Source organism: Belonocnema kinseyi, chromosome 7 (genome assembly GCF_010883055.1).
Source record: "Belonocnema kinseyi isolate 2016_QV_RU_SX_M_011 chromosome 7, B_treatae_v1, whole genome shotgun sequence".
In the NCBI taxonomy this organism is placed as follows: Eukaryota; Metazoa; Arthropoda; class Insecta; order Hymenoptera; family Cynipidae; genus Belonocnema; species Belonocnema kinseyi.
In genome coordinates this window covers 120,029,739-120,043,315 of record NC_046663.1, presented here as the reverse complement: position 1 = coordinate 120,043,315, position 13,577 = coordinate 120,029,739, and the positions used below count along the sequence as shown (strand labels likewise).

General features: G+C 36.4%; 1 protein-coding gene across 1 annotated transcript; it reads left to right on the top strand.

Annotated features, from left to right (window-relative positions):
- The first annotated feature begins 574 nt into the window (after positions 1 to 574).
- Positions 575 to 13,172, top strand: LOC117176654. Its single transcript, XM_033366907.1, has 3 exons — positions 575 to 641; positions 693 to 1,078; positions 13,005 to 13,172. Exons 1-3 carry the CDS (start codon positions 575 to 577, stop codon positions 13,170 to 13,172), a joined length of 621 nt encoding a protein of 206 aa, XP_033222798.1.
- The last annotated feature ends 405 nt before the right edge of the window (positions 13,173 to 13,577 follow it).

The following is a 13,577-nucleotide window of genomic DNA, read 5'->3' as shown; positions in this document are numbered from 1 at the left end:
CTTAACGGACAGGACGACGCAGGGACAGAAGACTTTATTAAAATGATAAAAAAGCGAAAAAGCGGCGTAATCAGCCAAAATTTGAAACAAACCGGATCAGTTTCTGCGTAGAGGAATACGCTAGAGAGCTGTAGACAGGCACTCACGGAAACGGTTCAAAATTTTAACCTCCGATTTCGTCTAGGAGTCAACGAGTTAAAATACGCCACCTAAAACGAAAGCTATGAGCCGATGAAAAGAAAAGTAGCTATCATTATCGAGGAAAAAGAATGTCTAAAGAGATATTTATTTAACCTCAAAAGCAAAATAGGACTACAGATTAAAGCTCAAAAGCCCGGAAATTTAGCAGAAGCGCAAAACTACGCAATAGAAATGAAGATGTGGCTACGCGAAGCACAATCCACAAGAATGCAGATAGCATTCAGAGCGCCAATGCGACATGCATCTTAAATCCCTCAAAAAACGTTTTTACCTGCACAAAAAGTGCAGCAGATAACGCCCCAATACAAACCACCCCAATTTGAGATAACGCAAGGTGCCGCTATAGAAAAATCAAAATTGAGTCGTTACAGTGATGGATTTTAAATGTAATAGTGTGATTGCTTTATATTTAGCTGGAAAATCACAACCAGCGATTGTTTGTGAGCTCAATCACCTTTAAGTGAATAAAATTTTTGTTTATCGCACCATAGCTCGTTACAATAATACTGGTAACATCGCAAAACGTCATGGAGGTGGTCATAAAAATACTGAAACGTCACGTGAGATGGTTCAAAAAGTGAAGAAGCGACTTGAGCGAAATCCCCGAGGAATAGCCAATCAAATGACAAAAGAACTGAAAATATTCGACCGTAGCATTCGCCGCATTCCGAACATTGTGTTTTCTGATGAGAAAATTTTTCCAATTGAGCAATTCCTAAACTCTGAAAGCGATAGGGTTTACTTGACCGACCGTTCATATGAGAATTTGAGTCATCGATTGGCCACCAGGAGACAGCACCAGCAACAGATAATGGTTTGGGCCGCTGTAACCGCAGATGGGTGCTCTCCAATCGTTTTCATCGAGTCTGGCATCAAGGTAAATGCCAAATATTATCGGGAAAGTATTCTGGAGGTTGCTTTGTAGCCGTGGGCGGACAAACATTTCGGTGGTAGACCATGGATGTTTCAACAGGACTCGGCACCGTCTCACAAAGCTCGAGTGAACCAAGAATGGCTGAAAAACAACGTTCCGAACTTTATAACGTCCACACAATGACTCTCGAATTCGTTAGACCCGAATCCAATGGATTATTCTCTTCGGACCATTTTGGAGAGCAAGGTCCGAACTAAAAGATACACCAATCTTGAGACGCTGAAGAAAGGCATTGTCCGCGAGTAGGCCAAAATACCTGCAAGTCACATTCGGGCAGCTTGCGATTCGTTTTTGAACCGTCTCAAGGCAATAGTGACGGCAGAAGGTGGTTATATCGAGCAAATGTGAATTGATTCTGAATTTTGTATTATTTTCACACATGTTGTACTTTAAATTAAATAAAAGTAACTTTCCAAACTGAATTTATAGCCTGTTTAATAGGTTACACTTCGAGTGCCGGACCTTGTACATAGGTTAAATATACTTCGCGACATAATGAAACTTGCGATTCAAGCGTGCAACTCAAATTGCGCTGAGGAAACAGATGTTAAGTTAACAGGTACGAGAAGGCCAGAAACAAACTCCTACTACTCAACCAGTTGATGGGTAACAAACGCCACAAAATAGGATTAATTAACGCTATTGTAGACATCGCTAAAACTCTATCTGGGACTATAAGTAATAACGACCTCGAACATATTAACGAAGAGTTCGATCAATTATACACGGACAATAAAAATATGGCTCAAGCCTTACAGACCCATGCAAAAATATTAAAAGTATTATTGGACTTTTCTTCGATTAATTACGGTGAAGTAAAAATGCAATTAAAACAATAATTTAGTAACGTCAAGAAAGTCAGAAGAAGCCTCAATAACAATACGAGTAATTTATTTGTAACAACGAAAATTTTAACTTTTGAAATTTTTATAGAAGAAATAACAGAGAAATTAATATTATGAGACTCTACACCAACCAAGTGATCCATTGATGAAGACCTACGGTTGCATGATTGCGACGTCAAAGAGCCCGCATACCCCCCAATATTAATATCAATAAATAACGGGAAACATGGAATTGTGCACCCTCAGATATTTACACCGCAAATATTAGCACACACCATTCGGGAATTTGAGACAATACATAGGACTAGGTATAACCTCGATGCTGACCCCGAGAGTTATCAACACATAATCAACATTAGCAAGATCAAAGTAGCGATTGTTAAGAAATCCCTCATATGTCATTAAAATACCAAGATTAGAAAAAAATAGTGTATAATTAATCATATATTTGTCACCGAGACCGACCAGATTATAGGTTAATAGATACAGACAATTGCGACGCCAGTATAATTACGAAATCACAAGAGGAAGCCAAGTGTATAATTTCCCCTGTTAAACTGCATAGCGAAAGTGACATTTCAAGGCCAGGTTCCTCCAAAAAACAAGTTTTTTTTTTTAATTCTATTTATTGTTAAAACAATATTTGAAAATTAATTTTTTTACATATGTAAGTGCATATATTAAACTACTTAAAAACATTTTTTTTATTGTGGCGGCTCCGAAAACAGCCGCTCAAACTCGTCTGCTTTGTTGGTGAGTGTCATTGTTTCTTGGAAACGAATCATCTGAAAGCAAAAAGCAAAACAGTTTCATATCCTGTCTCGAATTGTCTCTGTTCGGAACTACAATGAAACATTTCCACCGAAAAATAAACAAATTGGCGGACTTTTTAATTTTCGACCCTTTTTCGCACTTTTAATTGTTAATAACTTTTTAAAATAACAATGAATATTTTTGGTGGTAGTTCCGACCATAGAGAGATATCTAAAGAGTAAAATGCCGTTCTTTTTATGATGATAAGTGCAATAGTTTTGAAATACGAGTGACACTCAGATGATAAAATGTGGTTTCGAGAAAAAGCTGATTCAAGTTTTTATTCGTGAAAAATCGTGAAAAAAGGTGAATTTTACTCATATATCCATTCCAGCTTCGTACACAACTCCTCCATGATCTCCGTAGGCATCATTTTCAAGTATTCTTGCATTTCTAGTGGCAGTACGATTTTCTTTACACGCTTCAGTGGCTTCAAGCTCGGCTCGTTCAACACGCTTGTCGTTGGCCTTATCAACGAACTGCCTTGCTTACGGGCCGATTTTGAGTTCCATAACTTCCATAACTTTTAATATCGATGAAAGCCCTTCATTAAAAATGCAAGCAGCACTGAGAGCAGCAATTTCATGTGTTGGTTTTAACAAGAAACTTGTGTTTAGGAACTATGTTCCAGGCACACGAATTATAACTTTTGTTATTGTTTTGAGTATTAGCACCTAAAAATCTCTCGAGCAACTTTTCGTCAGTTAATTCTTCATAAATTGATTGTAAAATATCTTGAATTTCTTGGTCAAAAGCTGGAGGATGATTAAAGTTGCATAATTGACCTGTATTATATTATATTATATCATATGCACCCAGGGCAGCTGCCGCCAACGTGGGTGCTCGAGTGGCTGAATTCACTGCTGGACGCGCACCGCCCTCCCTCATCTTTGCCTACTTCTCGGTCGCGCATACTTTCGGGACTAATTTTATATCGTTTCTAAGAATATTTTCTAGCAATTTATGGGAAAAAAAATTTTCGATTTTTTGAAAATTGTTTGGAGGAACCTGGCCTTAACTAATAAAGGGTACATAGTACTACCTACACGTAGACTTAGCTTAGAAGTTGTATACGAAAACTCACTACCTCAGTAAAGTTAACGGAAAACACGCTATTTCAAGAAGCAGACTGTACAATTCTGACAGATAACACAGCCACACAAAAAAATTGTGCGGATCTGGTAACAAGACACACGTATTCCTATGGATTTTGGGGCGCTGAATTCAAATTCGATATCAAAAATCACCCATCACGTCATGGTTGAGCCATAACCTCAAAAAATGACGAAATCATCAACTCAACTCGAGCCTAACCTAGAAATAAATCTAACCTAGCCTAACCTAACCTAACCTCACGAAACAAAATTAAACTGATTGTGTTGTCCTGTTGTGTTTGCGGTACCGTTTCATTCAGCTTCGGCTTAACCTATATAGAGGTTTAACCTATCCTAACCTAACAAAACCTGACCTAACCTAACCGATTACGCTGGCAACCCTGTTTTTGCGTACTTTCATATTTTGACATCAATAGCAGTAAATGTCTGGAGTTTCGTAACCGCTTGTTGCTAGCTAGCATTATTCGCCTGTGTCTGTAACCAGGGCATCTCCACGTGGCGACGGTGGGCAACAGATCCACATTGGCTGAGTCCCTGGGTAAACGGCGTGCATGCCGTCATGGCAGACACAGGTAAAAAGTGTATTACGATGCAGGAAAAACCCCCAGTACCGGCGTCTGGTCTGGGTGGGAAAGCGGGCTCTCTGACGTCGCAATCATGCAACCGTAGGTCTTCATCAATGGATCACTTGGTTGGCGTAGAGTCTCATGCTACAAGGAAAAAAACCGCGAGCATTTCTCAGTCGCATGCCTGCAAGAATAGCTCAGATTCATTCTGTTACATTTGCAGTAAATATGAAGTGAGCAGTTTGCGAAAATCAATCGACGAGGAAATGAAAAGTCTTTACGAAATGTGTTTTGACCGTAAATTGCTGCACCAAGAAACAAAATGGGTTCCTTACGTCATTTGCAATTCCTGCAGACTTATGTTGTGTCGTCTCAAAAATTCAAATAATGAAAAGCACGGCAAGTACTCTACACCAACCACATGGAAAAAACCCGTTATTGCGAAGGACTGCGACTTTTGCATGAATTTCGTCAAAGGGTTCAACGCCAAAAATAAAAATAACATTTCGTACATTAATGTGTGCACAGTGACAAGAGCAATTGAAATCAATAAAAATGCACGCCAGACTGATTTAAGCGCTTTAGAAGATGATAGAATGGAAGTTGAAAGTCAATGTCATAGAGACGGTAATGCAACCAGTGATAGACCGCAGATTCGAATATTGACAAGAGATACTAATTTCGTGAGCCACATGACGAAAATTGAAATGGACGCTTGGGAAAGTTTTAAAATAATAAACGCAAATTTCCTCGATAACAAAAAAAGTCCAGACTACAAGAATATTGTTCCGAAAATGATAAGAAACTACAAAAAGTTAGGCTGCTTGATGAATTAAAAACTTCCCTTTCTAGATTCCCATCTGGATAAGTTTCCAGAAAATGTTCGTGATTTCAGCGAAGAACAAGTGGAACGTTTTCATCAAGACATAAAAGTGATAGAACAACGATATCAGGGTAGATGGGAGGAGTTCATGATGGCTGATTTTTGCTGGATGTTGAAAAGGGAAACGAATGTAGGTCTCAAACGTAAGCGTAACCCTTTGCATCGTTCTTACGAAGAAAAAAGGACACGTTATAGCAGGCAGAAAATAGACTGAAGTAGGTCTATAAATCAATTCAATTACGATAAACAGCAAGATAAAATGTAAATACGAAAGATAGTATAAATATATTCCTTAAGTCTAAGAAAAGCCGAGAGAAAAAAATTTTGAATAAACTCTTATTCATTTGCATGCTTAAGTTACAGTTCTACATTTTAATTGATACAAATATTGTCAGGTTAATTGAAATGGGGTCAATTCTAAATTTTTAACCACCTGTAGTACAATGAAATGAATTTTATTGTGTTACAACGGGAACACTTAATTTAAGTTGTGTTGCGTTAAGCAAAATTTCGTTAGGTTCTGTTAAGTTAGATTCATTTGTAGGTTAAGATCGAGTTAACCTATTAAATATAGCACACATTTAAGAATGAGAACCGTACGCTTACATAGCTATACGTGTGGTTGAATTTCATTCGGCTAGGTTAGGTTAGGTCAGGTTTTGTTAGGTTAGGATAGGTTGAACCTCTATGGAGGTTAAGCCGTAGTTGAATGAAACGGTACCGCAAACACAACGGGACAACGCAATGAGTTTAATTGTGTTACGTGAACTTAAGTTAGGTAAGATTAGGTTAGGTCAAGTTTTTTTAGGTTAGGATAGGTTTGACCTTTTTGCAGGTTAAGCCCACGCTGATTCAAACGGTACCGCAAACACAACGGGACAACACAATCAGTTTAATTGTGTTTCGTGAGGTTAGGTTAGGCTAGGTTAGATTTATTTCTAGGTTAGGCTCAAATTGACCCATTCGATGTAGCACACATTTGCTACTGGGAAAATATGCTTTCAGAGCTTTACGTGCAGTTCAATAAATTTCGGTTAATTCAGGTTAGGTGAGGTCAGGTTCTCTTTGGTAAAGTTATGTTAAATAAGTTGATATCAGGCAAGGGTTGATCCTTCACAGTTGTCGACATGTTTTTGAAGTGAAAATTTGCATCGCTGGCATTATTTTGAAATTTATTTGCCTCAGTGCATGATTTTTCGTCATTTTTTGAGGTTATGGTTCAGCCATGACGTGATGGGTGATTTTTGATACTGAATTTGAATTTAGCGCCCCAAAATCCATAGGAATACGTGTGTCTAGTTACCAGATCCGCACAATTTTTTTTTGTGTGGCTGTGTAATTAATCTTCTATTAATTCGATTCTCAGGTATCAAAGAGAGAGCACCTGTTCGATGGTGCTGTCAATTTTTACCATTAATATTTTTCTTGCCTTGATAAGGGCACTGTACGAGTACCGAAACTTTGGTAATGCAATTTTATTTTTTTATTATTTTTATTTTGAATGTTATTTTATTGTAATTTGATGATGATAAAAAAAAATACGAAAGAAAGAAAAGGAGAAGGAAGGGAATGTGATTGACTGTCTTCTCATTTTTCTTTCCTCTTTTTTATTTTTGTCTGAAAGATTTTGATTTTGTTTTTTTTTTGTTTTTTTGGGTTTCTTCAGATTACAATAGGATTTTTTGTTCTTTCTTTGTTCGTTGTGGTCCAAATTTGGTCGTTGGATTCTTGTTTTTTTAACAAGAGTTTGCATCAATTTGATCATTGGACGTTAAGTAGGATTTTTAATTTGTATTTTAATCTAATTTAAATTTCTCAAATTTTCATTGTTTTTTTGCTAAAAATGCAACTATTCCGTATTCTGTTTAAATCGATTTTTTTGTTATTTAAAATTCAACTATTAGGTTACAAGTTTATCTCCTTTAATTCAAAATTCAAATATTTCGTTAAAATCTAATTGTTTTCTTCAAAAATTTTATTTTTTGCTAGAAAATAAATCTTTTTGTTGCAAATTAGTTTTTTTTTAAGTTATTCTTATTTTGTTTAATGCAGCTTTTTGGTAAAAAATGTAAGTATTTCAATTAAATATTCTTCCTTTTAGTTGATAATTCATCTGTTTTATTAAAAATTCCCATAGTCTGTTTCATTTATTTTGAAATTATTGGCTCTGTTGTGTTAAGGGATGTTTAAAATGAATATTATTATTTAAAATATATCTATGCATTTTGCGCCAATATAAATATGTTACTTTTAGCTAACTGGGCAACTTTTATTTAATATATGAATATCACACTTGGAAGAAGCAATGAGAAGAAAAGGTTGGAGAGGAGTTAGGATAGGAAAGGAAAAGATATATACACTGGCATACGCAGACGATATAGTGTTGATGGCAGAGGATGGAGAAGGGATGGCGGGCTTAATTGCAGGATTAGAGAAATACTTAGATCGGAAAAGGCTTCATTTAAATGTATAAAAGACAAAGATAATGAGGTTTAGAAAAGGAGGGGCCAGGCAGAAAGAATGGACGCGCAGATGTAAGCGAATAAAGTTAGAAGTAAAATAGTAGTTTAAATATTTGGAATATATCTTGCAAATGAATAGAGATCATAGAGCTCACATAAGAGAAAGAATAAAAAAGCAGCAAGGGTAATGAAACAGATATGGGGAATAGGAAAAAGAAGGTTAAAAAAGACAAGGAGAATGTGATTATTTGATACACTGGTGTAGCCGGTGTTTGGTTGTGTAGCAGTGATATAAAGATGGAAAAAAAGGAAAGTTATTGAGAGTTTACAAGAAATATATTTAAGGTGGATGCTAGGCGTAGACTGGAGGACGCCGGGATATATGGTGAGAGAAGAAGCACAAAGGGATAAATTAATTATTAAAGAGGGAAAGAGGTATGGAAATTTGAGACGAAGCTAAACGAGGGAAAGGGAGGCGAATTAGCGAGAAAATATTTTATGGTAGTAGAAGAGAGGACAGGAAGGGCGATAGAATTAATAAGCTGTAAAGAAGAAAGAAGGGAGTTGTTTAATGGAAAGGGATGGGATATATTGGGAAAAAGAAGAGAACGAAAAGTGTGGAATATGTGAATAGAAACAGGAAACAAGGGAGCATGTATGTCAAGGATGTAGAATAGAAATGGAAGATAAAGGAAGCTGGTAAGAGAATGTGATTAAGATAATAGGGGCGTATGGATTAGGAGAGGAATTAATAAAGGCGTTGGAGGGTGTTAGAGGAGCGAATGAGAAAGAATGACAGAATGCATGTGAAAAAAATGTCAAATTGGAGGTACAAAAAAGTAAAAGAAAAAGGAAACGGAAGTCGCTTAGATTTGATGCTCTCTCTTGCTCGTACTCTCTCTTTCGTTGCTCGCTCACTCGTTCGCTAACACGTCCATAATTGCGGTATCGCAGAAAATAGAAATGAAGATCTAGATATAAGACTTTATGTACATTTTTGTAAATAATTACACAGACACACAAAAAAAAGGTTAAGTCCACGGAGGCGACCTTTGGGGTTCTATGTTTTTGGGTCGCTGATTCCGAATCTTTTGTCGGTTTTTTCAGATCAGATCGCTTTCAAGGTCATTTGAAGGACAAATGAAGAAAATGTTGCTGAAAAAATCTGAAAAAATTCAGGCATAGGTTTTTTAGCATGCTGAATCCGAATCCGGTGTCGGTTGACCTTCATGAGTTCAAGGTCAAGGTCATTTGAAGGTCAAATCAATTATATTTATTTATCTTTATCAACATTAGCTGCTGTGAATTTCTCGAAAGTAAGGCAGTGTACTTTCTTATCAATATTAGCTGCTGTAGATTTATTGAAAGAGAAAGCTTTGTACCTATAAGAATGGTATATCATTAAAAAAGAAGTGGGTTCTTTTTGCCCTAATATGGTAAAAAATACATTTTTTATAAATGTCCACATGTATTTGCGGTTAGGAGTGAATGTTTGCGTGTGTACATGTGTGGATCTGCGGATGCATGGATGTGTGGATGTGCGGATGTCTAGATGTTTCGATGTATGTAATCGATTCTTTTTCACCTGTTGCCTCGAATAGTCGTGTGACGATGACAACTGCCCCGTAAGGAGATGTGTAGAATGATTCGCTCATACGCTAGTCGGGGTACCGATGCCAGTGGAAGTGCACTGCCTCACAGGGGGTCGACAGGGTGTGAGGATGATGCCGTAGTGTGTTCGTCGACGAGTTGACATCAGTAGGATCAGTAAAAAAAGCCGTTGAGAGAACTCAAACGATTGATGAGCTTGATGTTGATAGCAGAGAAAATTTATCAATTGAATCTAAAGATGATGATGATGATTATGATGATGATGATGATGATGATGACAAAAGCACTAAGACCGATGATGAAAATCAAGATGAATATGAAAGCGATAGTAGTGAAAGCTCTGATGAAGTTGATAAACCAGGTGGCGTAAGCAATAGAATTGCTGAAAAATTTACACAGTCAAAACTTAATGTTCTCGTAAGAGATTTGGGACTAAGTAAAGATGCTGCTGAACATTTAGCTTAAGTTTTAAAAAGTAAAAATTTATTAGAAAAAGGTACGAAAATAACGTTTTACAGAAAAAGAAATGAGAGTTTTAAGCAGTATTTCGAAGAAAAAGTCTCATCAAAAAGAAGCTTAAAAGCTGTAATACTTCACAACACAAATCAATATGCCGCAGTACCTGTCGCACACTCTACGACAATGAAAGAATCCTTCAATAGTCTTAAACAACTTCTAGAGGTCATTGAATACAAAACATAAAGTTGGCTTATATGTGGTGATTTGAAAGTTTCAGGTATGTTGCTAGGACAGCAGTCTGGATTTACAAAGAATCCGTGTTTCTTGTGCCTTTGGGATAGTAGAGATCGCGAAAAACATGACACGAATCGTAAGTAGGCTGAAAGGAAATCACTCAAAATAGGAAAAGGAAATATCATTGAAGCAGCCCTGGTTGATCCAAAAAAAGTATTGATTCCTCCGTTACATATTAAATTAGGAGCCATGAAGCAATTTGTGAAAGCCTTAGATGCAAATAGTCGATTTTTTAAATACTTGGAAAAGAAGTTTCAATATAAATCTGATGTCAAGTTGGAAAAAGGGATTTTTGATGATCCAGAAATAAGGAGACTTTTACAAGATGATAAATTTCTAACGACAATGACAAAAATTCAAAGGGATGCATGGCTCAGTTTTAAGGAAGTTGTGAAAAACTTTTTAGGAAATAAAAGAAGTGAAAATTTTAAAGTTATAGTAGCCGAAATGATTAAGAACTTTGGAAAAATGGGGTGCCTGATGTCATACAAATTGCACTTACTGCATAATCACCTGGATCGATTACCAGAGAATTGTGGCGATTACAGTGAAGAGCAAGGAGAGCGCTTCCATCAAGACATTAAAGAAATGGAAAAGCGCTACCAAGGCAGATGGGATGTCGCTATGATGGCTGATTACTGCTGATCACTGAAAAGAGAGTGTAAAACTATAGGCAAAAAGCGAAAAAACCCGTTACGTCGATCATTTGATAGTAAGAGAGTACGGTATGAGCAGAAAGCATGAACACAAGTTGATACACAAAAATATGTCTATCGTAAATGTTTATGAGGGATTGTTAATTTTTTGATCTTATTATGTGCTTGCACGTGAATTGATGAAGGTCTATCAAACTCGTTATATGGGTTATTATTTTCATATTTCAATGACCTCGAAAATACTAGATATGGTCAAAATGACCTAGGAATTAGATTCTACGACTCTTAAAACTTATATATAAAGTTTTACAAATTTTTTTGAGGTTATTTTGTTGGTTTGTTCTTCAAATGACCTTGATCTTGAACTAATAAAAGTCAACCGACACCGAATTCGGATTCAGCATGCTAAAAAACCTATGTCTGAATTTTCTGATATTTTTTCAGCAATATTTTCTTCATTTGACCTTCAAATGACCTTGAAAGCGTTCTGATCTGAAAAAACCGACAAACGATTCAAAATCAGCTACCAAAAAAACATAGAACCCCAAAGGTCGCCTCCGTGGACTTTGACTTTTTTTGTGGGCCTGTGTTATAAATAGTAAGAATAAGATTTTATAAACAAATATGTAGGCAGAAAGATTATGAGGAATGCAAGTCACGTAAACCCTTAGGTGGCGCATTATAAATAAAGGAGATGTTAACTGGCTAAATTGAAAAACTTGACCAACAGATACCGGGACTTGATTTATTTTAAATGTTCTGAATTCTTGTGAAAACAACATTATTTTCAACTAATTCTAAAAAAACCAACTTTGATCGATGATGAAATACTACTGAATTAGGATGCACCCTTTTTTCTCAATTCTGCAGAATTCTGCAGAAATCTTTGAATTCTATGAAAATCTTTTGAATTTAAAACAAAAAATTTTAGGTTTCTTAAAATCTTTCAAATTCACGTTGAGTTATTTTAAATTCTCTAAATTCATTAGAAAAAATTGAATGATTATAACTATTTCCAAATTCTTCAACATTGGACGAAAACTGAACTACTACTGGATTATGATGCCCATTTTTTTTTCTTATTCTGCAGAAGTCTTTTTTAATTCAATTGAAAGCTTTTAAAACTTATAACACTTTTTTTAATCCTACTAAAAACTTTATAATTCAGGTTTATCTATTGTAAATTCCTTCAAGTCTTTTGAATTCTGCAGAATTCTCATTATTCCTTAGACTTCACTTGTAACCTTTTAAATTTTTTATCAAAGAATATGCAATATGGTGGCGGCTTGAGCAACACGAGTCTCTCGTGCTGCGTATTAATTTCTTGATTTTTACCCGGAGTCTTAACTGCTAGATTTTTTCTTTGCCTAATATCGTGCTCGTTTTGTACTGTGACATCTATCTCTTGGGATAAATTTTTGTTCCTGATTTGTTGATTTTCTGTCAGAACTCTGAACTGTTTTGTATCTTTCTGAGGAACGCGTGATCTTTAACAGACATCTTTATAAATGTTGCGTTGCCCCTCAGGTAGTGTGTGTGATTTGTCCAGGCTTAGCGCAGTGTGTTCACACGCGCGCGCGCGTGTGTGTGTGTGTGTTTGTGTGAGGTGAAAGTTATTATCAATCGCCCTTATCTTCAACATCGAATGTAGCTAATATTTACAAAATGGAGTGGCAATTCGAATGTGCTGAAACTATTAAACTCCTTCAAGGCCGGCACAGAGGAAACCGAAAATGACGTCAAACTTCTTAAAACTGACACAGCTCAATTGAAATCCGATTTTGATGCTCTAAAGATCAAATTAACACATCCAAAGCAAAGCATAAAAAGATGAAAGAAAGTCATTAGGAATTAGATGAAAAGTGTGGTTCACTAAAACGACAGGTTGACTTCTTTAGCGACAAGCCCGCTCATGCAATGTTTTGATTCATAAACTATCAGACGGTGAGGAATTTTAATAGGGACCTCTTCTAATTTATTCTCAATATTCTTAATAGCGCCAGTCTCTTACCTAATGAAACAAAAAATGAGACCATTTATCGTCCGGGGAGGACGCAAGGCAGTAGGTCTGTCCTGGTGCGTTTTAGTTCTAGCAGGTGGAAGCAAGGAATTCTCACCAAACGCTTATCTTTCAAAGAGCTAAACCTTTCTGTCACACTTGACAGATGACCAGAGGAAAGACAATAATGGAAAGCCCTATACCAAACAGCCACCAAGTTAAAAGATGCGGCATTAACGTGTTTCTTGAGGGTAGCAGTATTATGCTCGAGGACCGTCAGCTCTTTCCCCTGGAGGTCGAATCTCTGGAAAATCCCGGAAAAGCTTATGTCTAAATTCAAAAACCTACTAGGCCTGGTAAGGTTTAGCAACTTGCAACAGAGAAAGAAGTCATTAATCAGGATGTCATATCGCAATCTCCTAAGGGCAGCAATCTTTGCAACTTTTTCTGGAATACTCATAGCCTTTCCAGTTTTTCTGATATCGCAAATTACGTACTCAGCTCAGACATCATCTACCTCTGCAAAACATGGGTAACTTTACAGAATCTAGAATCCCCTGTTTGGATCCCTGATCACACCGCTATTGTAAGTAATGAAAAACGTTCTTCTAGGGTCAGCTGTCCAGTGGGGGTTTAGCAATTTTCATAAACAAAGCTGTATTTAACTTTGCAATTTTAATAATTTCTCCTACATGTATTTTTGTTGAATGTTAGCGGAGGGAATTTCAATTTATTGTAG

Excerpts from the sequence above, each read along its gene's own strand:
- LOC117176654 (XM_033366907.1), top strand. The coding sequence starts at position 575 with ATGGATTTTAAATGTAATAGTGTGATTGCTTTATATTTAGCTGGAAAA. Across the intron at positions 642-692 it reads ATCACAACCAGCGATTGTTT|CTCGTTACAATAATACTGGT; the intron begins GTGAGCTCAATC and ends ATCGCACCATAG. Across the intron at positions 1,079-13,004 it reads TCATCGAGTCTGGCATCAAG|ATGACCAGAGGAAAGACAAT; the intron begins GTAAATGCCAAA and ends CACACTTGACAG.